At 36.3% G+C, this 23,990-nt stretch overlaps 1 protein-coding gene across 2 annotated transcripts in view; it reads right to left on the bottom strand.

Moving 5' to 3' along the window:
• The window catches only part of LOC136808826 (transformation/transcription domain-associated protein-like), a 43,164-nt gene that overhangs the window by 17,669 nt on the left and 1,505 nt on the right, over positions 1-23,990 (bottom strand). For both annotated transcript variants that reach the window (XM_067065374.1, XM_067065375.1), the window contains exons 5-44: positions 23,807-23,890; positions 23,589-23,645; positions 22,834-23,010; positions 22,592-22,675; positions 22,250-22,338; positions 22,030-22,126; positions 21,772-21,910; positions 21,120-21,346; positions 20,802-20,852; positions 20,457-20,548; positions 20,140-20,293; positions 19,695-19,824; positions 19,446-19,529; positions 18,993-19,062; positions 18,554-18,614; positions 18,078-18,267; positions 17,830-17,924; positions 17,552-17,660; positions 17,176-17,320; positions 16,154-16,749; positions 15,230-15,428; positions 14,192-14,370; positions 13,268-13,431; positions 12,718-12,885; positions 11,288-11,524; positions 10,570-10,768; positions 9,970-10,100; positions 9,191-9,682; positions 8,317-8,676; positions 7,902-8,040; positions 7,232-7,347; positions 6,769-7,005; positions 6,363-6,544; positions 5,836-6,003; positions 5,213-5,384; positions 4,802-4,928; positions 3,763-4,517; positions 3,263-3,405; positions 1,994-2,333; positions 1,293-1,783 (exon numbers count right to left, since the gene is read on the bottom strand). In XM_067065374.1, coding sequence (XP_066921475.1) covers positions 1,293-1,783; positions 1,994-2,333; positions 3,263-3,405; positions 3,763-4,517; positions 4,802-4,928; positions 5,213-5,384; positions 5,836-6,003; positions 6,363-6,544; positions 6,769-7,005; positions 7,232-7,347; positions 7,902-8,040; positions 8,317-8,676; positions 9,191-9,682; positions 9,970-10,100; positions 10,570-10,768; positions 11,288-11,524; positions 12,718-12,885; positions 13,268-13,431; positions 14,192-14,370; positions 15,230-15,428; positions 16,154-16,749; positions 17,176-17,320; positions 17,552-17,660; positions 17,830-17,924; positions 18,078-18,267; positions 18,554-18,614; positions 18,993-19,062; positions 19,446-19,529; positions 19,695-19,824; positions 20,140-20,293; positions 20,457-20,548; positions 20,802-20,852; positions 21,120-21,346; positions 21,772-21,910; positions 22,030-22,126; positions 22,250-22,338; positions 22,592-22,675; positions 22,834-23,010; positions 23,589-23,645; positions 23,807-23,890 — 7,730 coding nt within the window. The remainder of the gene's footprint in view (positions 1-1,292; positions 1,784-1,993; positions 2,334-3,262; positions 3,406-3,762; positions 4,518-4,801; positions 4,929-5,212; positions 5,385-5,835; positions 6,004-6,362; positions 6,545-6,768; positions 7,006-7,231; positions 7,348-7,901; positions 8,041-8,316; positions 8,677-9,190; positions 9,683-9,969; positions 10,101-10,569; positions 10,769-11,287; positions 11,525-12,717; positions 12,886-13,267; positions 13,432-14,191; positions 14,371-15,229; positions 15,429-16,153; positions 16,750-17,175; positions 17,321-17,551; positions 17,661-17,829; positions 17,925-18,077; positions 18,268-18,553; positions 18,615-18,992; positions 19,063-19,445; positions 19,530-19,694; positions 19,825-20,139; positions 20,294-20,456; positions 20,549-20,801; positions 20,853-21,119; positions 21,347-21,771; positions 21,911-22,029; positions 22,127-22,249; positions 22,339-22,591; positions 22,676-22,833; positions 23,011-23,588; positions 23,646-23,806; positions 23,891-23,990) is intronic.

The raw sequence follows: 23,990 nt of genomic DNA, 5'->3' as shown, positions 1-23,990 counted from the left end.
AAATCAGAAAAAAGTAATGACAGGATTTTGCACAAAGTCCAAAAAACCCTATTTTTAGGCAGTTTTTGGCCCAAATTTGCCCAAATATATTTTTTTTCGAAAGTCTGACTCCGTCACATTTTAGGCATAACCATTTTGCATCATTGTGCAAAAAACCAGAAAAAAATAATGAGTCAACTTTGAGAAAAGCTATATTTTCTTATTTGGTTAAAGGGAATTTCCCCAAAATACGAAAATCCGTTTTTTAAGGCGAAAAAGAATTTTCCGGGAAAAACCACTTCAGCCATTCTTTAGAGAATCTTGCCCTCCATCTTTGTACAAAAAATCAGAAAAAAGTAATGACAGGATTTTGCACAAAGTCCAAAAAACCCTATTTTTAGGCAGTTTTTGGCCCAAATTAGCCCAAATAAATTTTTTTTCGAAAATCGGGCTCCGACACATTTTAGGCATTGCCATTTTGCATCATTGCGCAAAAAATCAGAAAAAAATAACGAGTCAACATTGTTAAAAGCTATATTTTCTTATTTGGTTAAAGGGAATTTCCCCCAAAATACGAAAATCCGTTTTTTAAGGCGAATAAGAATTTTCCGGGAAAAACCACTTCAGCCATTCTTTAGAGAATCTTGCCCTCCATCTTTGTACAAAAAATCAGGAAAAAGTAATGACAGGATTTTTGCACAAAGTCCAAAAAAACCCTATTTTTAGGTAGTTTTTGGCCCAAATTTGCCCAAATAAATTTTTTCTCAAAAATCGGGCTCCGTCACATTCTGGGCATTGCCATTTTGCATCATTGTGCAAAAAATCAGAAAAAACTAATGAGCTAATCCTGAGAAAAGCTGGTAACAGACGGACAGACGAACGAACGAACGAACGAACGAACGGACATGGGTTAATTTATAGGACCTCCACCGGGGCACCCGGAGGTAGGTCCAAAAATTAACTTCCACTAAAAATTCAAGCATTTTTCAACAAAGTATGATATTGCCTCTACGTGCTGATGGTGCAAATAACGTCATCATTGGTGACGAAATTGTGACAGAAAGATCCACACAGACTGGGAAAAGTTCATGATAAACAATCAAAAGTCGATCAATATGTTATCAAAAAATTTCGTTTTATTGATCTTAAACTAAGCCAAATGAAAATTCTGGCAGAAGGTTGAGACCCACACACTGTGTAAAGTTTATGAAGAAACAATCAAAATGCATTTGCAATCAAATTCAAAAACAAAAAATTTCAGTTAGGTGCTGAAGGCGTGGAAAAACTTAATCTAAGAATCAAATTTCTCTAACCTGTATCCCTCCATTTGGGCGATATGACTTCCACTGCTCAAGAAAGGTCCCAATTCACCAGACAGCGTTTGATGGTACCTCTCATCCAACAATTCCCATATCTGAGGGAACAAATCAACCCAGATCTTATGTGCCAATATGGTGCTTCTGTGAGACAGTTGCGCTACGGAGTGAACGAAAGTACCCATTGTGCATTTCGAAAGACTCTTCAGGAACGTTCCTTGATTTTCAGCCAATTTATCGAGAAGTGAGGAATAGTCTTCGTCAGAATAAGGGGCGATACTAATACCGTTCTGTAATTTATCCAACACTTCTTTACTGTCATTGGCCAATGAGAAAAACTTGGGTAAGAAAACTTCTTCTTTGATTTCTGTTGTTTCCATGGAAACCACTTCGTCGACCGGTTCAGTTTTGATCTTGATATCCGTCGAAATGGCGGCCGGTTTTTCTTCTTTCTTAATTTTGGTGGAAGCATCCAGCTCATCTTTTACCTATTGTTGTACAAAAAACGTTGAACAAAATTATTCTTCAGGAGACCGACAAATTAAAATATTTGTTTGTCTTTTTTTATCACTGAATAATTTGAAATCAATGTTAACGACCATGGTTAAAAACTACTTACCAACTATTCTTTATACCAATTACAATAATAAACAATGAAATTCAAAGTACAGTATATTTTGAACTGTCATGACTCTTACCTGCTTGACAAGCTTCGGTCCGTCCGCATTTTGTGATTGTCGGAGAACAGACATGCACGAGGGTAACCGACTATAAGTACTGCTACAAAGCATTCGTCTATCAGCTTGCACGATGTTGAGCAGTAATTCCAAGCATTGTTTGATCCAATAATGATTTCCCATGTGCTCCCAATTCTGTGTGGCAATGATGTACATTAACCGGTCGTAAAGACGTTTCCGGACACTTTTACTGAAAATGTCCATGAACTTGATCCGGATAGTCGGGTTGACACTTCGAAGACCAGCCAGAAATGCGGGTTCCAGTCGAGCTGTTAATTCGCTTCCAGTAAAACATTTTTCACTGTAAAATATAAAGGGGGATAAATCAGGAAGAGGGCAATTCATGATATTCATGTCGTGACGTTTTCCACGGAAACATTCCGATTTTCGCCAGTAGTGGCAAATTTTAAACATTTTTCAAGCTTAAAATTTCTTAAACAAATCAATCCTTTGATACATCTTTAGTAAAAAAGTGTTTATTAACAGAAGCTTCTTGTTCATTTTTCTTTATTTGTAGACGTTTCGGCTTCTCAACAGAGAACCATCCTCAGTACAGTAAAAAATTGAAATGATTAAAATGAATTCTAGCTACAAATTCTAAAAGCAGTTTGAAAAAATGGGTAATTACCTTGATAAATACATTAATAAAATGTCATTAAAACGTGGCGTTCTAATTTAGAACGCCATGCATTAAAACAATAAAACATTATCAAATTCCTAAACGAAAAGTAATGACGCTAAAATCTCAAAGGAGGGAACATGAATTCTGAAAATTTCTAAAATCTGTCACTACAGGCAACAACCGGGATGTTTCCGTAGAAAATGTCATGAATATCATGAATCAAACTTAAACTAAAGCATTCGAAGATGATGACGAATTATTGATTTCCCTGACTGGTATTAAAGTATTAAAGTTGAATATAATCGAATACAGGATTAAAGAAAGTTTGAATTATAGTGGGCACTTTATACAATTTTCCATTTGAGAGGCCAAATGCTACAGTTCAAAGTTCAAATTAAAGAAAGAAAATCGAATAATAGAGGTTCGAATTAGAGAGGGTATGATGATGATACTTCTGTTTACAGAAGACGAACATATCTTCTAAGGTAGATAAAATTATCAAAAGTAAAAGGTTAAAAAGGTCAAAGCAAAGCAGACTAACTGGGTTCGAATTAGAGAGGGTATAAAGTCAAGGATTCATTTGAGGAAGCAAAGATTTTTCTATCTACCTGTAAACATAATGAACAATTTCGGAGAATTGCGCATGAAGTTCCAACTCATCAGCAAACCGTTTCTCGAAATTCAACATCATGCGGTAAAGCAGAAGTGATTTCTCTCGAAGCGATGGCACGTTGTTCTGATTCTGTGGTGTCTATGATAAAGAAAATAACAAAGAATTAGTCAGGTAGAATAAACCTTCAACACCTGGACGAAATTATCAATAGGATGAAAACCAACAGAGGGTATACGAATTACCAAACCATCGTCTATTCGTTATCATCCTTTATTAATGAGGACATTATATACTAGTGAAGTGTCAACACAGAGTCTTATCTACTTTCAAGCTAACCACATGGCGGTTGCGTCCAACGAAAGATGCTACGGATCATAAGGATGGGCACCCTACTAAAACGCGAATGCGGAAATAATTTTTGCAAAAAATACTAGAAAAAAGAGCTTTCGTCCCCTCATATCCACAGTCAAAAGAAGAGAATTATAGAGAGCTTACGGTTTTGGTTCGAACCCACTCGTCTACCATTTTGATCATAGCTTTCAACAACTTCGCATCCGGTGATTTCTCTATCAACGTTGTCAAGATAGTCAAAAACACTTTGCGCATGTCACCGTGCATAGCAACTAGCCTCGTTTTGGCTAACTCCAATGACGTAATTAGAAGGTCAGTCAGGTTACCATTTTCACCCCCTGTTTGCCCTGTCACGTGATCTTTCTGCATTTTCTGCATGGCCTTCATGAAATGGATGAGAAACTTATCCAAATAGTTAGCACTGGTTGCACAGGCTGCTTTTAGTAACATGATAGGTCCGTAAAGGCTGGTGCTATTGGCGTTTGTCTCATAGCCGACTAAACCTTCGTATATATTACTACCGATACTGTTATAAAGGCTATCTAGCTCGTCTACTTTGTTTCCTTGTGGACCGGACTCTATCGGGAAGATTGCCAGTAATTTGTTGAGAAGACCGTGAGCTGCTTTGGCGACTTTGACGTTCGAGCAATTGGTACATGTGATGATTCCACGTTGCAGTGTTTTGAACATTGCCAACAAATCCTGCTTGTTTCGTACTGTGCACAACCACGCTAAAATCTCCAAAGCCATTGTGACGTTGGCGAAATTGGTGCTATTAGCTTGGTCTAACATAAGGAAGAGTTTGTCCAGCCAGGTGATTCGGAGTTCCGCGTCCGGCCAACAGAAAGGTTTGAGACATTGTTGCAAGAGCTTGAAACATCGTTTCGATAGTGCTTCCCCTACGAATATATCAAAAATATATAATAACACCCTCCAAGAAGGCACATATAAAACTAAAAAAACTTTAGGCAAATGTAAGGAAAAGCCTGTACTAGACGACCATTGTTATTGCAAAGAACAAAAACGAGAAAAATCATTGGTGCTCAAGATACTGGCTACGAATTGATCGACTGTTGGCCGGTTCTTGATTATAAAATGAAGAACGTTTGTGCACTTTCTACTAAATAACAGTTATTTTCTTCATTCTAACTTCTTTGATCAAATTGGTGAATTATTAACATACCTGGTGAGCTTGAACTGGTGGATTGTTCATTAACTTGACATGACACTCGAAACAAGAAATTGCAAACTGCATCGTAAACGACTTTCTCAAAGATCGCCTTCAAATTCTCCAATTTGTCTGTCCCACGCTAAAACAGTAGAAAGAAAACTTATGATTATTAATTCGATACTTTACAAAGTCTCTCAAAAACAAGCCGGGTTTATAAAAAACATCCCTCAAGCGAACACACAGAACAATTTCACTTAGAAAATCGACAAAAGTCTTTTTTCACTAGTAGCTAGTTTTATACCATAGGGTGGCAATCTCAGAAATCATACATATTCTATAGGGTTATTTAACAGTGATAACACAAAGATGGTAGCCAAGAAAAAGAGAATTTTACCATAAAAACCAGAATTATTAAATACACACCTGACCGGTAATTCCCCTAGCCCGTTTATTGGCCCCATCATTCTGATCAGTAGACGCCCTTTTGATTCCGATAATAGTTGAAGGGGTCTCTCCCCCAGGGGTGGTCTTCTTCAAGCCGCTTCCGGCGGTGGTCGACGATCCTCCGTTCTCCGCTGCTTTCTCTTCTTTGTATCTGAGAAAAGAAAACTGATTATTATAGAGTCTTATTCGAGAAACTTCATAGACACATTCGAAATGGGAACTTCCCCAAAGACATGCATTTCTTGTTGCAGCTGATTTACGTCATAATTTATAATTAAAGTTGTATTCGATATATACTGTATGAATGAACGTTTCTCACGAAGAATTGTTGCAAGCATCAACCACTCACTGATGTGAGAGTCAACCTTAATAGTTAGTTACACGTTTTTTTATAAGAACATCTAACATCTTTTGTTTCACCATTTGGTGAGTATATAAGAAATTGGGTATTTTAGAGACTGCAAAATGTTCTTAGCTTGTTCTTAATATTTTGTCCATTGAAGCCTTATGTTCTTATAAAGTTCGTTCTTCTAAAAAACGTGTATAAGGAACAAAAATTGGGGAAAGGAGATATTTTGAGGAAACATCAAACGGCAGCCAACCTTCGTTTTTCCCATTCAATGATGACTTCAGCCAAATCAACAGCCAGTTTCCGATGTTCAATAGTGGCGCTTTGTGTGAAGCCTAACCGTTGCATTGAGCTGATCATGTGTTGTACCAGGTCCATACGTACTGCATAGTACACAGAATGATGACGCACCAATAATTGCCTGAATATAGAACATATGTAAATCGATTATTTATCAGAACATATAATTGTCTGAAAATAGAACGTACGTACGCACAAATCGATCATTCCCAGCGGGTACACAAAGTTGTTTCAACGTTCATGTAACGTTATATGGACGTTGTGAACGTTAGATAAACATTGAAACAACGTTGTGTGCCTGCTGGGTATCAATGTCTCTTTAATTCTATATTCAAGGGACCGATAATTTTATTCGAATTGGAATTAGATTCAGATTGCAGAGGTTGCTTTATACGGCTTTCCAGGTGAAGGGACCCAATTTTTATTTCGAATTGTAGAAAAGTTTGATTCAGTTGACTATTATATGATTCTGCTACTCACAGTACATGGACAAGTTGACTCAACGTATGTCCTTCTTCCACAATAATCTTCTTGGTCCAGTGAGAAAGCATCGCATAACCATCCTCCATTCGCGTCGGCATGACCGGCGTCAAAATGTCAAGACCCTGGCGAACGATCGTGCGCGCCTCTTGGCCGTGCGCTTTCAGTAAACCATGAAAGACCTGAAATCAAAAATCGAAAATTTACAATTTGATAGGATTTTAAGCAAGAAACTTAAAACTAATAAAAGTTCCTTCGTTTTAGTTACTCCTCAAAAATTGACAACAATTCGAATGTTAATTTCAGTAGATCCTTAACAACTTTTGATTATGCATATTCAGTATATTGCGTAGAGATAGCGGTGCTTTTGTATAGAGTTTATAGACAAATAAGAACTTTGACAAACCTGTAAGACAAACTTCTTGTGGATCGCAAACTTGATGATGATATGAGCTTGTAAGAAGAATCCATGGTATTTGGTGGCAGGGTCCACACACTGTTTGGAGAGTAAACAAGGCCAAGCGAAGATGTATAAACGTTTTAGTTTGTTGCCTTGCTTGCGATTGGCGGCATCGTGGATGTGTGCACCGGCGTGCTCCACCAGCAGTGCGGAGAATTGGAGAAGCAGAATACGCACCGAATCCTTGTAATTAAAAAAGACTGTTTATTAGATGAAGGAAACCCCAATCAATCTCAATGATCAATAACAGATCTAGCAGGTTCAAATATCCATGATGGTTTATTTTTTTCGGATAGATGAACTGCTTACAAATCAACGTTCTCGACGAACGCTTTAATAGTAGTTTCAGGAAAAGCTTTGTATGTCAAAAACAAAAACAAGTCGGCTGGGAAAACTTTTGAGGACTCACAGTAGTGGCAAACGGTTGTCCAGGATCGATGATATTCTCCACAAAGACATGAATAATATTGGTGGGAATGTCCACTTCAGGTTTTGGTGGTGTTCCTACCAGCTCGTCTGTCTCTCCTAAAACACAACAAGTATAAATTGAGGAATCAGGTCAACAGATCGTACACTAGGATAATAGATGAACTGAGCTTTCTAAAAACCTTGGACACAGTTTCTCAATCTCAATCAATCAAAATCTCTGATTGTAGTTTTACGAAAAATGGTACCCTAATAGTAATGGGGTCATCACTTTTTGAAATGCTGGATAACGGCATCGCATTATAAAATGACCGAAATCAAACCATGGTACCCCTTTTTCTAAAAACTCGGATCAGAGGTGGCAGATTTAGCTTAGTCCAGCACCCTATTTCTCTGTTCTGTTAGATGAGCTTTGCGTAGTTGTGCAAAACAATGAAAGGGAGAAAGGCGATCAATCAAATATCTTATCGGTTTTTTTAACGCCGGTTCTTTTAACGCCGGCTCTTTTAACGCCAAAGTTAATTTTTTTCCATTTTAGGCAAGGCCCTGATTTAATCCCAATCCATTACGCCGGCCCTTATTACGCAAGCGACGAAAAAAAATGCCAATAAGGGCCTGCTTGAAAAAAAAACCAATAAGGTGACATCAATTACCTTTCTTGAAACTTTCTTCGAACATGGGTATGATAATATGTTGAAGAATCATGGCTTTGATATCTTGACTGAATGTTTGGTTTTGGAAACATTCCACAAACTTGAAAAAGACATTGCGTTTCTCCTCTACTGTGTAGTTCTAAGAAAGAAAAAAATTTTGTTGTTACAAGTTTAGTTGCGACAATAAAGTTTTATTCAAAATACAAAGTGTTTAAAATTCAAAATGTTTAGATTTTTTTTCTCCAACGGCCAATCGGTTATGTATGGACTGAAATGGAAGTGATTTAAGCAAAAATCAAGATTGTCTAGTTTTCTTAGATCCTGGTTTTTCTTTTCACCAGGCTATTAAACCCTTTTGAAAATAATAAGTTCAATAAAACTCTTTAAAACATGGAAAATAATTAGTAACTGTTACCTTGCAAATGTGTTGAAGGAAGTTTTTAAGGAAATGGAAAGAGGGTATGGATCGAACAGTGTGCACTTTCAGCAACTGAAACAATACTTCCGTTTCGCCTGACTTGTGTGTCACATATGTCAATAAACATTTGGCTAAAAGTTTAATTTCACGCCAATATTCATTATTGTTGGTATCAAGTCGTCTCGCTTTGTCAAACAACGGATGGTTATTCCAGATACGACGTAAATGGGTGATCAAGACAGGTTGCTGTGACAACCATTCAGAGTTGAACTTGACCAAGGTACGTATGATGAGGATTCCTTGAAATTGTAATTGTTGTCGTTTCTGAACGGCTACCGGTGATTGGTCCTCTGTACCCTGTTGTGGAAAATGAGAACATACCTGTTAACCATTGGTGCCAGAAAATAACGCGAACAGAGCATTGTAGCAATAGATTACACTTATCGAATGAGCAATAAACTTGGCGCCATAGGTTATGAGAAAAGGGAATTGAATCCGAACTTAAAAGGATCAGGACTGATTGCGCTCCCATAACAGCTTCCCGTTGGTTAGACTCAAAAACATCCGAGCTTTAAACTAACAGAAAGTCGCCGTTATAGCGCAGTGGTCCCGATTACCCATGAAAAGTTGATATACTTGGCATCGAGGATATAAAAAGTTCAAAAACAAATAGAAATTAATTTTCTTTGGTAACTGCGTAATGCCCACCAGTAACTTTATTACGGACCAAAACAAAGTCTAAGCAAAGCACTTCATTAATAATACACAAACAACAAACATACAAAGCAAATTCGAGCGATAGTAGACGGTCTGTAGACCGTCCTTGATTCATAAAGAATTTGACCACGAAAAAAAAGACATTGAATCTTACTTGATTTTGAGCAACAGATATGAAAGTACTGCTGACCAACTTGACAGCACTCCCTTCTAAAGCTGTTCGAAGTGGTTTCGTATCATCACGTTTCAGTACGGAAACAAACAACCTATTTATCAATGGGTCAGCTATGTTTAAAAGGAAGTAGTCCACTGTTTGTTGAGGGTAGTGGAGTAGAAAATCGACCAGTGGTTTCCTAAAAGGAGAGCCTATTTCTAGGACCAAGCCGCGTTCGGTTTTAACTGTCAGTGTTATGAGCGGTTCGATGAGCTTTGATGATGCGGCGGGTACGAGATGGAACATATTCATGATAGCGCTACATATTTTGATCTCCTCCGTGCTTCGAACAGCCGGTTTGACTTGTTGTTGGTTCTCGTTGTTGGCGGTGGAAATTGCAGTATCCATCCATCTGCGAAGGAGAGCTAACAATTGCTCACAAAGCTTCTCGTTGAAAAGTTCAGGGAAAAGCTCCATGAAACAGGTCAGTTTCTATAAACAAAGTAAACAAATTTTGGATTAAGTCTGATGATTGCCGTAAGGCATGAAACTTGAAGTAATGTACTTTTTTTAAGATGGAAATTTTGAAATAAATTTATGAATTTTGAATTAATTTTTTTAAGTCTTTACGTTAACTTAAACTCAAGATAGCATTTAATCAAGACATTTGAAAAGCTGGTACCACTTTAAATTCACTAATTATAATATAGCAAGGCAAGTAAATTTCATATTTTTGAAAAATAAGAAGAAAGGGAATTTGTAGTTATATCAATTCGAACCTGTAGGACGCTGATACTGAGACTTCTGTAGTCACCCAACATGAGTAGAAGCGGTCGAATATTGACTGATACCAACTCCTTGACAGATTCTAAAGCTCCTCCTGTGATAAATTTTTTCATGTTTTCCTTTCCTGAAAGTAAAAAAAAAAACAATTTCCATAATAATTTCTGCATTGTTGTGAACGCTGAAGTCTCATACTTCCAGGCGTAAAATTTTGGTTCTCTTTTTCGAACGACATATCAAGACATTTCCACTGGATTGATTTCAAACTTTATTCTCGATTAAAAATCACGCTTAGCCAAAAACCTTGACATCCCTGCATCTGAGCTTTCCAAAAGGATTGCATGGCCTTGGAGCAATGAAAAGCTAAAAATTAAGCCCGTCTCAAAATTGTTCATTTTCAACCTTTACATTTAATTTCAAGAGCAAAGTGAGGACTAAGGAAGCAGAGAGAGAGTTAAATCACACTCTTTTTTGACTGGGGGTGCGACCACAAGCATGGAGCATAGAAACGCGACATTCATGCACCATTTGATAGAATAGCTACGGTTTAATCAGGCATAAATGCAATCGTAATGACTTAGAAATAGTTCTCATACCTGCTTGCATGACTTGCGCATGAGTTGAATTGATTGCTTTCACCAGGACATTGAAAATCTTCTCACGTGCTTGAACGATGTAATGACAGGACGTGAGCGCGGCCAACGCGCTGACACGTAACTGCACGAATGACGTGACAGATTTGTAGCATGGAAGCTTCATTAAGGTATTATCATCTGCCTCACATAATGTGTACAGCTAAAGTAGAAATGGAAAGAAGTTCTATAGATTACTGCCAGTAAATTATTCGAAATTTTTGGTGATTTTTAAGGAATTAAATCTCCATGTGGATCTAGACAATCACACATACACGGAGCATAATTTGAATTTCTGCAAGCGTGTTCAAGTCCAATTCCTTATAAATCCCACTAAATTGAATACAGTTGATTCTCGTTGATTCGAAATCGAAGGAGGAATCTAATTTGTTCAAATCACAAATCACAAAGAAATTCGAATTATAGGTTTCTCCTTGACGGGGACTGGGAGAAAATTCGAACTATAGTTTAAAGATTCGAATAATAGTTAGTTCGAAAAAGCAAGAGCCTATTCGTGATATTCATGACGTAATGTTTTTTACGGAAATACCCTGGTTTTAGCCAGTGGTGGCAAATTTAAAATAGAAAAAAAGTTGTATAAAATTTACCACTACTGGCAAAAACCGGGGTCTATCCATAGAAAACATTACGCCATGAGTATCATGAATTGTATGTGGCTTACCTCTGTGAAGAAGACTTTATGTTCAACGATAGACAGGTCCATTGTGAAGAGCCTGGGCGTAAGTGACGTACAAAAAGTATTCCCATCCATGAGAGCAATCTGTGTGTTGACCGGTTGATGACGTAATAAATGTTTCTTGGGAGGGATCATGTCTTCTAATAAACTCTTGTGAGGTTCCATTAACGCGTGTACACTTTTACTGGTCACTTCTGATAATACGTGAAGCGAATGACGAGCCTGATGGGAGAAGAATTTGCAGGTTAGAAGGAGGGATGTTTTTATAACTTATAGGTTATAGTACAAAATATTCGAAGGATAGAACTGTTCGCGAAACGTCCCGTTAAGAAATATGGGCCAGACTTACTTTTTGAAACCCTAGAAAACGTGTTGCAACCAGCTTTCGTTAGATTAGAGTCGTTTATAATCAGTGTAATACAGTAATATAGATATTATATGCTAACCCGATAATTGTTACGGGATAATCAGTGGCGTTGTGGGAAAATTTTTCTGGAGGGGCCAAAGTCAATTTTTTTTAAATGGCGCCCCTCTCCAATTTTCCAGAGTGGTGTCCCCACCCACCATTTTCTAAACTTTTACTAAATTCATTTGCCTAGGCATAATGAGGAAGGAAATATTTATTGGAGAAGAGTATATTTATCTTTGATGAATGTAAAAGGGAAAAACAGGCCCCACCATGTATGGTTGGGGCCAACTAGAAAAATTTTTAAAATCAACTGCCAAGATACCCTAAATCACTAAATAAAAATAGACAAATTTGACACTTGCTATAGAGTGAAAAGAAAGTTAAAGGAATAATGTGTTATGCGAGCGAAGCGAGCGCAAAAATTGATGTTTTATGATTCCAATATTGTTGTCAGCATATTGGTCTTGGGGCGCAGTTAGATTTTCATTTAATAATGCTATATTGTACGCAAAAAAAACTTGTAAATTAGCTAGATTGCAAAGAGGTTACCAATTAACTGTATTCCGAGCAAAGCGAGCGAAAAAAAATTGCAAGTATTTTAAAATTATCTCAGTAAAATTGGTCCTGGGCGCAATTTAAGGCGCATAAAGTATGATTTTTAAGATTGGGGCGTTTAAAAAAATCTCTTTTGGCGCCCCTTGCTCTTCGGCGCCCCTTCAAAAAGCTCTGCTGGGGGGACCATGGATAATATGAATTGTAAAAACTAAAATTTGACCCTTGCATTATTTTTTGTCTGAACTAGTCTTTTCTAAGTCTTCGTCGATCTGGACGAAAATCATAATAAGTCGTTAGTTTAGTCTAGCTGACTCTCTTTAATTCGATTTTCAAGGGGCAGAGAACCTCAGAAGTAGACAAAGATTCGAAATACAGGAAGTACTAGTAGGAGTACTAACTAGGAAGTATACCAGTTTACAGCTGAAAAATATAAAATGCAAAAAAAACTGACCTGTTCGCGAACGGTATGGTTGGGCGAGACAACTTCTCGTACCATATTTTGCACTACGATGGAGAAGTATTGTTCGCGTGTTGATGTGTGCTCTTCCTTCACTTCATTACATTTACGTAACAATTGTTCCAAGATTCGTTTTGCTGATTCCACGGCACCTGATGATACCTACCAAAAGTAAATAAATTCCCTTATTTTCAAACTTCTATTATTGGAATCTTTCTATAATTCGAACTTGTTTCAAGCCACCGTCAAGTAGTTATCAAGCAAAGATATTCCGTGAGATTCTGCTCAGGACAATAGAAAGAATCCACATGTCAAATATCTCAAACCACCTGGTTATCCTTTTCAAAGTTTTTTCAAAGAAGACAAGGTCATACGTGGACCTTCCAAAATGACATTGTTTTAACGTTAATGTTAAACTAAAGTTAGATGGACTTATTTTCAACACTTAAGGTTATAAGTGGACATTCCCAAAACGACTTTGTTAACGTTAAACTAACGTTAGATGAACGTTATTTGGACGTTATGTGCAAGACGTATAAAATACCTCGTTAGTGAGATCCATCATGACGAACATGAGAGCACTAATGAACATCGGTTGTTGTTCGATCACCCATTGCAATGGCATGTTGTTCATCAAGAACTCGATGGCTGAACATCCACCACTCTTGGCAAACCACGCACGTTCGTAACAACAACCACATAATTTCTCTGGAAAGTAAGAGGGAAGTTTTATGTAGAAACGATACATCATTCTTCGCCCCCTGTCATTGTCGCAATATTATTAAAATCCATTAACTGCAGTAGATATCTCCTATAGGGCACTAGATTTCCTTCCGTAGCTTGAATTTCTCATTACAGGGAAGCTCTATTTAGGGGTTTATAGAAGACATCTGTGTCTGTAATACGCGCTGTCCACTTCAATATGAAAAAAAGTTGGTCAGAGACGGTTAGAGATCCCTTAGAAATGCCCTAATAGCCATAATTTCAAGTTACGAGAAATAGAAAAGAACTCAACATGCGTTCAATTTGTCTTGTTGAAAACATGACTGGACAGCCCTGAGTTATAGCAACAAAAAAATCCGCCAAATTTCAGAAATTTCATCTACACTTTATTTATTGGTTTTGACAGTGAAAAGAAAAGGTTCGTTGTTAAAAGACGTTTAATGATTTTAGATGGTGGACAGTAGTAGTAGTATATTCATCTGGTGGCTGTCGGCGGAGCCGGGAGTGAGGGAGTCTAACCCCTTTTCTATTTGCGCTAGACCTGGGAGATCGAATGCTGAGGTGGAGCACCACACCTACTCTCAGCTCCCAGTAACTTACCGCCTAGATCAGATTACCCAATCTAAGCTACTCATCCGCTAAGTTGGCGGTGACCGGGGATCGAACCCACAAACCTTAGATTGTAAGGCGAATGCTCTACCGACTGAGCTACCTGGCGGTGGACAAACTAGAACTAAACTATTACCTGCTAAATATTCAAAGAAAGGCAGCCTTGCAGCATCCATTTGGCTTTGCAGAACAAGAGAGGTTGTCTCGAAGAGGACAGTGATCGCTAGATGACCATATTTGCATAGATCCTTATCTTCGTGAGACATGATGTCTGCGATAGAATCGACCATGATATGAACGTCTAATGTTTTGATGCTATGATAGAAATATTATGAAAATCGATTACTACTCTCGGGTACCTAATAGCCGTCCCCCCCCCGCTAATTAATTTTTCGAAAATTTTCCACCCAGGACATTCTTATTCCAACCCCCCCGCTTATTAATTTTTGGGAAAATGTTTTTGAAAGTTCCCTTTTTTGTCTTAATTCTGCTGTATTAGCCTCCTTTTCAAACATTTTCCACCCAGGACATTTTTATTCCAACCCCCCCGCTTATTAAATTTTGAGATTTTTTCCAACCCCCCTGCTTATTCCAACCCCCCCCCGGCTATTAGGTACCCGAGAGTAATCACGTTAACATCCTCGAATACCAAGACCTAGTTAAAACGTTATGATTCCGTACCATTGAAAAATAAAACGGAGCAAATTCATTGTTTCATTTTGGGTATTGCGTCAATTGTAACTAATACAACAGTTCAGCACTCAATTGTATTTTAGGATATCATCAAAGTTTAAAATTAAACTAATTTATAATATTAAATCCAATAACCAACGAAAACCTTTTGAGTATATGTTTTATTATATACCTAGAGGTAAAAACAAAACATAAATTATGTAAATAGTCGAACGATTCACATTAAACACTCCCATATAATCGAACGTTCGAATGTTTTTCTTTTTTAATGATTTTCTTAATTACTTTGAGTCATGAAATCGACAATAGATTTATTTTAATGAATTTCTTTGATAACAACAAGAGCGACAAAAAAATCAAACTTTGAAAGCAAAATTTGAAAAAAAATTCTACCGTGGTATAATGGACATGGTATATCAGGAATTATTCAATGGCTGTTTCTGCCTACTGGTATATAATAATTTGTATAATTGTTCTATACCTGGTTTGTGGAGGTTTGGAGAATTTGCCAGCTTGTTGAGTGACAATCAACAAAGCAATTTGACGGAGCACACCAAGCATGAAAGGTATGGAATCATTCTGAAGTTCTTTGATGGTCGCAGCGAATAACATACTAGTCAAACCTTGTTGAAAATTCTTTTTACTCTGTTCATCGACACAAGGTGGCACGCATGCTTTACCTGAAAAGGAAATAAACTGCAATGACAAAGCTGATATAATAGTAGTAGTAGTAGTAGTAGTAGTATTTTATTTTTTGTATTCATGGGATGGTGCAAGGGCCGCAAGTTAAAACATACGGTCAACTTTAAATAATTCAAATCTCTATAATTCGAATCTTTCTATAATTCGAATTAAAATATTGGTCCCCTCATCTAGAAAGCGGTTTAAAATACTCTCTGTAATTCGAATAAAATTTTTGGTTCCTTAAAGATCGAATTAGAGAGAAAGTCAACTGTAAGTACTATGAAAGTATCAGAGATGGCGAGAGTCAAATAATAAAGTTCGATTTGAGAGAGTGCACCATATGGAATTTGTAGAGAGTGTTATGAAGTGGATTTAATGCCAATAAATTGTTATGAGACTAGCACTTCGTTATGCAAACGTCATAATTATTACTTCTCTCATTTGACCGAAATTCAATCCCATAATCCTTTTCGTCTTAATTCAAAAGTCGTGAAAGTTATTACTTTTCCGTTGTAATTGAGTGTAATTTGCGTGCAAGCGTAATTAACGCAAAGGGTGATGGGATTGAATTTCGGTCAAACAAAAAAATCTATGTCTATTTTTAGATTTGCCACGATATGCTATAAATAAAGCAGCGGCTTACGGTCATTACTGAGTTTTATGTTCTTGTTTTCTTAGCGGCAAACCACTCCGAGCAGTCTTTGAAGAAACTTTATCTTACCGTTTTTGGTGACTTCATTTTCTTTATAGCTTTGATCACGCACAAGTTTCTTGAAAAACACTTCGTTATCTTCCAAAGATAAAGCACCGACCAAGAAATGTTTGGCAATGGTCCACGCTTGTTCACGATAGAAAGGCATATTTTCAACTGAGTAGTTATTCTGTTGTGAGCTCAACGGTAATGTTGGGACTTGAGTCTTCAGCACGCTTACTGCTTTCTCGATAATGACAGAGATGGGAAGGTTAACTGGTTTATTACAATCCATGAAATGTAGCATCAGACATGCACCAATGTTTTCAGTAGCTCTGTAAGTTAATTGTTGAGGCTCTTGTAACATCTTGCGGCCACCACCACCGAATTTACCGAGTACGCGGAAAGCTACGTGCGCCATTGTTTCCATTGGATTACGTAATGTTTTCCATAAAGCCTGCATGAGGTCAGATTTGACAGGCTGGATGTGGTCGTACAAGAAATCAGGCTGTAGGTTATCGACGCATAATTCGAGTGTTCGTAAGCCTTGACTGACCAGGGATTGTGAACCGTTCAATGCAGATACCAAAGGGTCCATTAACATCGGTAGGTAAGGCAACAATGAACTGAAAAGGGAAGTTATAAAATATGTTCTGCTGAAATAACTCAAATTCCTTCACGACCTTAACAAAAGTCTTTAATAATCACCCGAATGATATTGGGCGGATAAATAAAAAAACATTGGAACCAACATACCTAAAGGGCACTAATTTTCGCGGAACTTATTTTTGCAGTTGACACCCACTTTTTGTCGAAATTCTTTCATTTTCCTAGGAGTTTTCGAGAATTAATATAGTAAAAATTGCATCTTGCGGAACTAATTTTCGTGGTAGACATCCAAAAACGCGAAAATCAGTTACCACGTATATTAGTTCCCTCAAGGTATTGCTATGTTTGAAGTTTCGTTTACATTTAGTTCCTTCATTGGAAAAGATCGATATCTCTCAACCTTTAGATTGTAGAACCTATCAATTGCCATCTAAAATCTTTACCTCAATCGGACAGGCACAGTGAGACAAAGCTCCACAAATAAATCTTTCATGTATTGTTTATGTATACCACTTTGCAGATTGTTGAGTCCTTGTAGAAGTGTTGGCAGCAAGGGGAGAAACTCTTGATATAATAAGTCATGATTTCCTGGATAAAAACAAAGTGATCTTTGCAGTACTTAAATTTGAATAAAAATATCCTTGAAATTTACAGAAAGTTTCGAATGCAAATAGATCAAGCAGTCAATTTCTTAAGAAAATGTATACAGACCGATTGATAAGAACGAGTAAAGAAAAATATTCAGATAGCAATTTTCCTTCAAATTTCTAGCCTCGATTGGGATTTAAAAAAAATCCATCAAAGGTTTGGACAACGTACCTCCTCCAATGGATCTGAATAAGGCTCTCAACAGTAAGAAGTAATTGTATGGCTCTTTTGCTGTCAAGGCTAATTCCATCGAGTTGTTGACAATGTCGTGGAGGTGAGGCTAGAATAAACAAGAGTTCGGGTATAATTTCGAATGAATAGCTACGAGTAAGATTAGCAATTTATAGTTGTGTTAGGAGAAGGAGGTCGATTTCCACCTAGTTTACCGGGTGCGCAAAAAAAAAAGATATCTTCATAAAAACTGGTCAAAGGACGTTAAGGGTACTCACCTTTAGCATCTGTTCATTTTCTTGAGCAAAAAGAGACACAGAACCAAACACCAGCTTGAATAATTTCAAGTATAAATTAGCTCTTTCTGATTTTGCTGAAAAATTAGAGAGGTTTATTAAACTTCAACCAACGGGTCATAAGTTGTAACTGCACTTTAGAGAAATACAGCATACAATACAACATGGTAATAATAGGCAATAATTTTAGCTGTTTAATGGAAAACAAGATTAAGTTCTTAATAACTTACTTCCCATATCTTTCAATCTGCCGAGCAAAAAATTGACCAAAATTGTAGCGAAAGTGGCACTAGTGTTTGGATTTGCTAAGAAAGCATTGGGGATGATTTGGAATGCATAATTATTATGAATCCTTTCAACAAGGTACTCGATGGTTGCAGAAAACACTTCTTTGAAGGTTGCAGTGTTCAGCATAGTAAACTGGTGATGTAAATGAAAATAATACATCAATTGAAAAAAAAGATCAAAGGCTAAGCAAGGCAAATTCAATCATAAGCACATTTTAGCTTTGGGTTAAAATTAGACTGTTACGTCCTGCGACGGGCTTTATAAATACAATAATGACCGGTAAATGAGGACTGTACTGAGAAATATTGTTGCGTTGACCGAGGGCAATATTTCACATTAGCCATTACAGCCCGAAAAAACTGCGGTTAACAAAAATCAATCACTGAATAATATCGGTCATGAAAGGAAGAATACTTACAACACCCGCGAAATGTTCCAAGATTTCTTTCTCTTCCTTCATTCGAATTTGATGAGGAGAACTAAATTTGAAAGAAAATATTTTTTGAGCATTTTTCAAAAGATATGTTTGGTGATTTTTCTGTCTGTTCACCAAAAGTGAGAACATTTTATTAACTTGCATGTGTAGATCGTATCAGTAATTTTTAATTAGATTAATTAATTCACTTGATAGAAGTTTCCACATTTAGCAAAAATTCATAAATGCTAAACAGATTTTGATGACTTTTTACTTTGTGCAGACAAGCCCCTTATCTAGCAATATCCCTCGTAAGTTCACAAACTTTTTTTGGATTTCTTAACTTGATCAATGGGGGGCTCGACCAATGGGGTAGAGGATGTTATCTAACGAGAAAAAATGATAGTAGACAAGTTAAATAGTAACAAGAAAATTGTTATACTTGGTCATTCGAACATAACCAACTCCGGATGGATTCATTGAAATCTGATAAACATCCAGTGCAACCAATGCTGCAAAAAAAGTTGAAGAAATATTTACGTTGCAGCCAACAGACAAGTACAAAAAGAATTTAGCAGTTTATGAAAATCACAAAAAATTATAAAAATCCCGACTTTGGTACAAAGATGGGATATGTGAAGGCTAAACCTGCCTAAACAATAGATCTTTTCAGAAATTACGTCACGAACATCACTCGCCTCGTATTCAAACAATTACCATCATGATGATTATACCCCTTGAGACATTAAATGATTTTTTATGAATAGAAAGTAGTTTTAATGAAATCCGCTAGGATTTATTCACCATGGCAATAGTTTCAGAACGAGGCAAGTGATGTTCGTAACGTAATTTATGAAAAGGTTTATTGAAGAAACTTTTAAAAGGTACGACTTACCATATTTCAGAAGTCGGATAAAGGTTTCAGTTTCTGATGGTAAAAACACTTTGTTTCCTTGTGGATACACTGGTATCTGTATGTCTGGAATGAAAGTTGAAAATGGTAAAGCTAAAATTTTGTGATCAAAAGAATTTTCAGCAGGATATCTTTCAAAATGAAAAAATTTTCCAAGTCAAAACAGTAATTTTGTTAGAATTTAAATTATACTTATCACTTTTATTTATATTCTAGAAGACCATACTGTACCTCCAGGTAGTTTACATGAGCCAGCACCCCAAGTGATAGTCTTTACACCACAAACAAGTGTTTTGACCATCTCCCGATAATCTGCTACTGTGAAACTTTCTTTTGCATCACGATTAGAACCAATCGATTTCTAGAAATAAAAGTTTTAAGATCATCATTGCAAATCATAATCTTGATGAAGTCCTTCCCTGGCACAAATGCTAAAATAATTATCTATGAAAGGTTTTGCCTGACATGAAATGAATGTACCAGAATGCAATAATATTTACAACCTGTCCCAGAATCACATGGAGTCTTCACTCTTTATATTGTACATTCAATTCTTAGAAATCAAACTTGCTGGTTGTGGTGTGATCTGCGAAAACCTGCTGTCTAGTTGCAATAACGAATATAAGGACGACCTTTTTTATCAAAAATATTGTGATATATAAAAAATTAGACAGACCTTTGGGTCAACAACAGGATCATTAGGATCTTCTTCATTTTTTGTATCTTTGCCACCACCAGGAGCTGTAGTTGTCGAGTTGGTTGTTGATTGGTCCCCTTTTGTTGTGGTTGTCTGTGTCTTCTTGTCAGGGGCTGGGTCTGAAGATAACTCACTGTCAACAAAAAGAAGTAAATCGGTAATTATATTTAAATCTTCATCATTTATTTTAAAAGAAGGAATTATTAATAGCTAAACTTAAAATTATATCTAAATGACAAAAAAATCCAATTTACAGTCCAGATCAGAAAGAGAACGGAGGTGTGAAATAACAGTACCATTTTTCCATTATCATAGGTATGTGATGTTTTGCGATTGTTTGAAATTTCCTGACAAACACTTCAAGCATCTTCATCAAGATTTCTCTTCCCTGAAGAAAATTGGAGGAATTGAAGTCTCTCTTTTTATAAAATCAGATTTTTTTAAATTTTTGTTTAAAAAGAAATTTTCTATGTGGTTTCTCATTGTTTAAAAGAACTCGACGGAAACCAGTGGAATGGGGTAAGTCCTTAAAAAAATTCTTTGATAGCTGAAAGGCTGACAGGATTGGTTTTCAGGCAGACAACAGAATTTTGGATATACGTATAACTGTACAGACAGATAAAATGAAATGATAAGCTTACTGCTGCTTCGTCGCTTCTTTGTCGAATACATTCCACCAAATTTAAAAGTAGCTGAAACAAAGAAAAAAATAAATTCGATGGGAAAGTCAAAATTTACTAATAGTAGGCAAAGTATTTCACAAAATATCCAGATGAAATACCAGAGGATAATAGATCATTTAAAAATAAAAAAGGATCCTTGCTATTGACACAAAAAGAAAAATGTTACTTGAAATGAAAAATCTTGTATCCAAATGAAAAATGCTTTAGTATCATCATGGTCATTTTGTACCATTATGAGTACCATTTATATGTGCCCCAACAGAGTCAGATTTCTACCTTGCAGGACATTCTTTGGATGCTGATTGGCAAGGACTCGTCATAAACATTTTTTGAAAAGAGTTGAACGGCAATAGATAAATTGGGTAGCGTTAGAAGTGATCTGACGTGATGAACAAAATCAGCCAGTGTGCTGTATGCTAGAGGTCGCAATGCTTCGTTTACAGTCCAGCCATTTCCAATCAAAACATCTTCATCAAATAGTTGTTCAATGTATGGCACAAATTCTGAAAAGATAAACACAATGAAAAAGAAGTTAATCATACCACCTTTGACTGCTTTGAAGGCTAGACTAAAGCTTGGAGAGAAAACTACAAAAAAGAATCTGATTTTCAAAGCCATATAATATCTTGTGTTTAAAAGTGACCAATCAAATTATCAAACGAAATGAATATCGTCGTTGACAAATCAAAAGGTCCAATCTCAAAATTATTGCCTGAGTAAACTAAGAACTTTTCTGCTTGTCTGAGCATACATTTTGAAATTGACCCTGTTTCATGTAGATGGGACCCTCCTCACTATGCAAAAAGGGCAAATCTCAAATTTAAGGCTAGCTAGACAGAAAAACTCTGATCTCTCTCAGACACTAATGGCCCTGTTGATTTGTCAATAGCGATATTGGCTTTTTACAAGATAAAAAAAAAGCCTTTACTTGATCTCAAGTCAGTAGCTAGAATATGCCTGGCAGCAATCAGAAGCTCTTTCCTCAGATGGGCTACTTCTTGAGGGCAATATCGGAAGAGAGCAAGCATTCCTGCCACCATGTTATTCGAGTATTGGCTCACAAGATCCTAGAATGAAAGATTAGTAATAAACGATGAAAGATTTTTATACATAAAAGTCTAAACTGGATTAAAGAAACTTCCTTGATTTAAAGGGATAATTAATTCATGATCAAAATTATGTTTACCTGAAATATCCTGACAATGTAAGCAAGAAAGGATAACGTCTTAATTTGGGCAGCCGTAAAATCAACATAAATTTCTTTGTTGAATGTAGTCAATTTCCTGGAAAGTAAAATAAAATATTGTTATTTAATGTAACAGAAAGAAATTCCCCATTTACCAAAATTTCAATAGGTAAAAAGCTCATAGTTTTAGTATTTAAGAATGTATAATATTATGCAATACCTGCAACCAAGTGATGGTTGTAATGTTATTGTATTCATGACAACAGGAATGAACTCTCCAATCTTCCCTTGAACATTTTGTTTGTAAAGCTATAAAAGTCATTAAAAGAATAATTTATGTGTTGTGAGACTTAATGGGAAGTTTCCCAACGACAAATTGGGAAAACACCTTATATAATAGTGGATGCCTGTTCAAAATTTTGAGAATCTTAAAGTTTAGAGAATAAGAAAATCGGGTCAAACAATACTACCCAATGTTCAACTGTTCATCAAAAATCAATTTAGATATTTATCGAAATAGCTAAACTTAGCCAAATGATATAGGTGAGAGGTAACCACAAACCTGATACATCAAAACAACAATGATTGGTAGCTCAGCCAAAACTTTTAGTGATTGAGTTGCTTTTGCTATTTGTGTTGTTTGTTGCTGAAAAATGAACATTATTACTCACGATACTCACAATACTCATTATAATGGCTTGGGGATAATGTACTTTTCTTTTCATATTTGTTGTTCAAGTCCCAAGAAATTCATATTCTTTAGAAATAACTCTTAATTGCAACTGGAAAGACCAAAATACAAACCTGGCTCGTTCTACCAGGTGTTGTTGCTTCATTTAGTTGTGATACTGGTGACCCAATTTGAGGTACTTTCATAGCAGATGTTCCTGCAAGAGGTACAGAGCCTGTTGTCGAAGTTGCGCTTGTATCAGGTGGCAGATGTCCTGTTGGTGTCACTGTCACAATGTCAAAGTGTGTTTTCTAAATATTGTACAGATATAAATGAGAGAGAGAGAGTCTATCATCCATACTTTCCTAACAGCTTGTCTTGAAGTGATTAAAATTCTAACACAAAACAGTGCTGCAAATAGGGAAATTTCAGTTGGCCGGTAATATTTCGAGTGTAACGAGCGGGGGGTCTGGCGGAACCATCTTAGAAAATTTGTAGTCTGTAATGACCTTTAGATTGGCTAAACACCTATTTTGATTTAAAAACTGTTCCTCTTTTAATTAGAAGCGCTGTTAAGAAGCCTCTAATCTAAAATTTTAACCGGACAAAATGAAAAACTGAGCTTCAGAATGACCGGTAGAAACTACAAAATGACCGGTATTTACCGGTCACCGGCCGTTATTTGCAGCACTGACAAAATAAAAGAGTACAGGCCTGTTTTAATCCTTCACACAACTAATTAGAAGGTTAGTAAAGGCGCAGTGATAGCCTTATCCATACATCTCAAATATATCTTATCTCAATCTTTAATGAGAATTCTGTCACAGACTTCAACTCAAAAGGTTATCAATATTTTGTGTAACTTCGATGAAAGATACTTGATACTTACAGCAGTGTTAGGAAATTCCTTGTAGAAATTGATGACAAATTGTAAGAACATTTTAATCTAAAATTAAAAAATGTAACAGAAACGACAATTTCAATTGAAAATCTCTTTAGAAAAGGTTAGTAAATAAACAGACTGGCCTTCATTTATCAAGAGTCTTTCCCCATTTTGAAAATGTCTATATACACACAACGTATAGGTATTTAAAATAAATAAATTACCTCTGGCTTAATGGGAGGACGATACTGTTTATGAAGCTCAATGATGATTCTCAAACACACCAAAACATTCTCCTCATTATCAATCTAAATGCAATGGAAAACCATAAAATTGCAACTTATCTTGAAAAAGAGCTAAAATACGAAAAATGTTATCCTTTGACGTTGTTAATACTTATTGCTGAAA

Source organism: Clytia hemisphaerica, unplaced genomic scaffold, assembly GCF_902728285.1.
Source record: "Clytia hemisphaerica strain Z4C2 unplaced genomic scaffold, Clytia hemisphaerica genome assembly, whole genome shotgun sequence".
Lineage (NCBI taxonomy): Eukaryota > Metazoa > Cnidaria > Hydrozoa > Leptothecata > Clytiidae > Clytia > Clytia hemisphaerica.
This window is presented reverse-complemented; position numbering and strand designations above follow the sequence as displayed.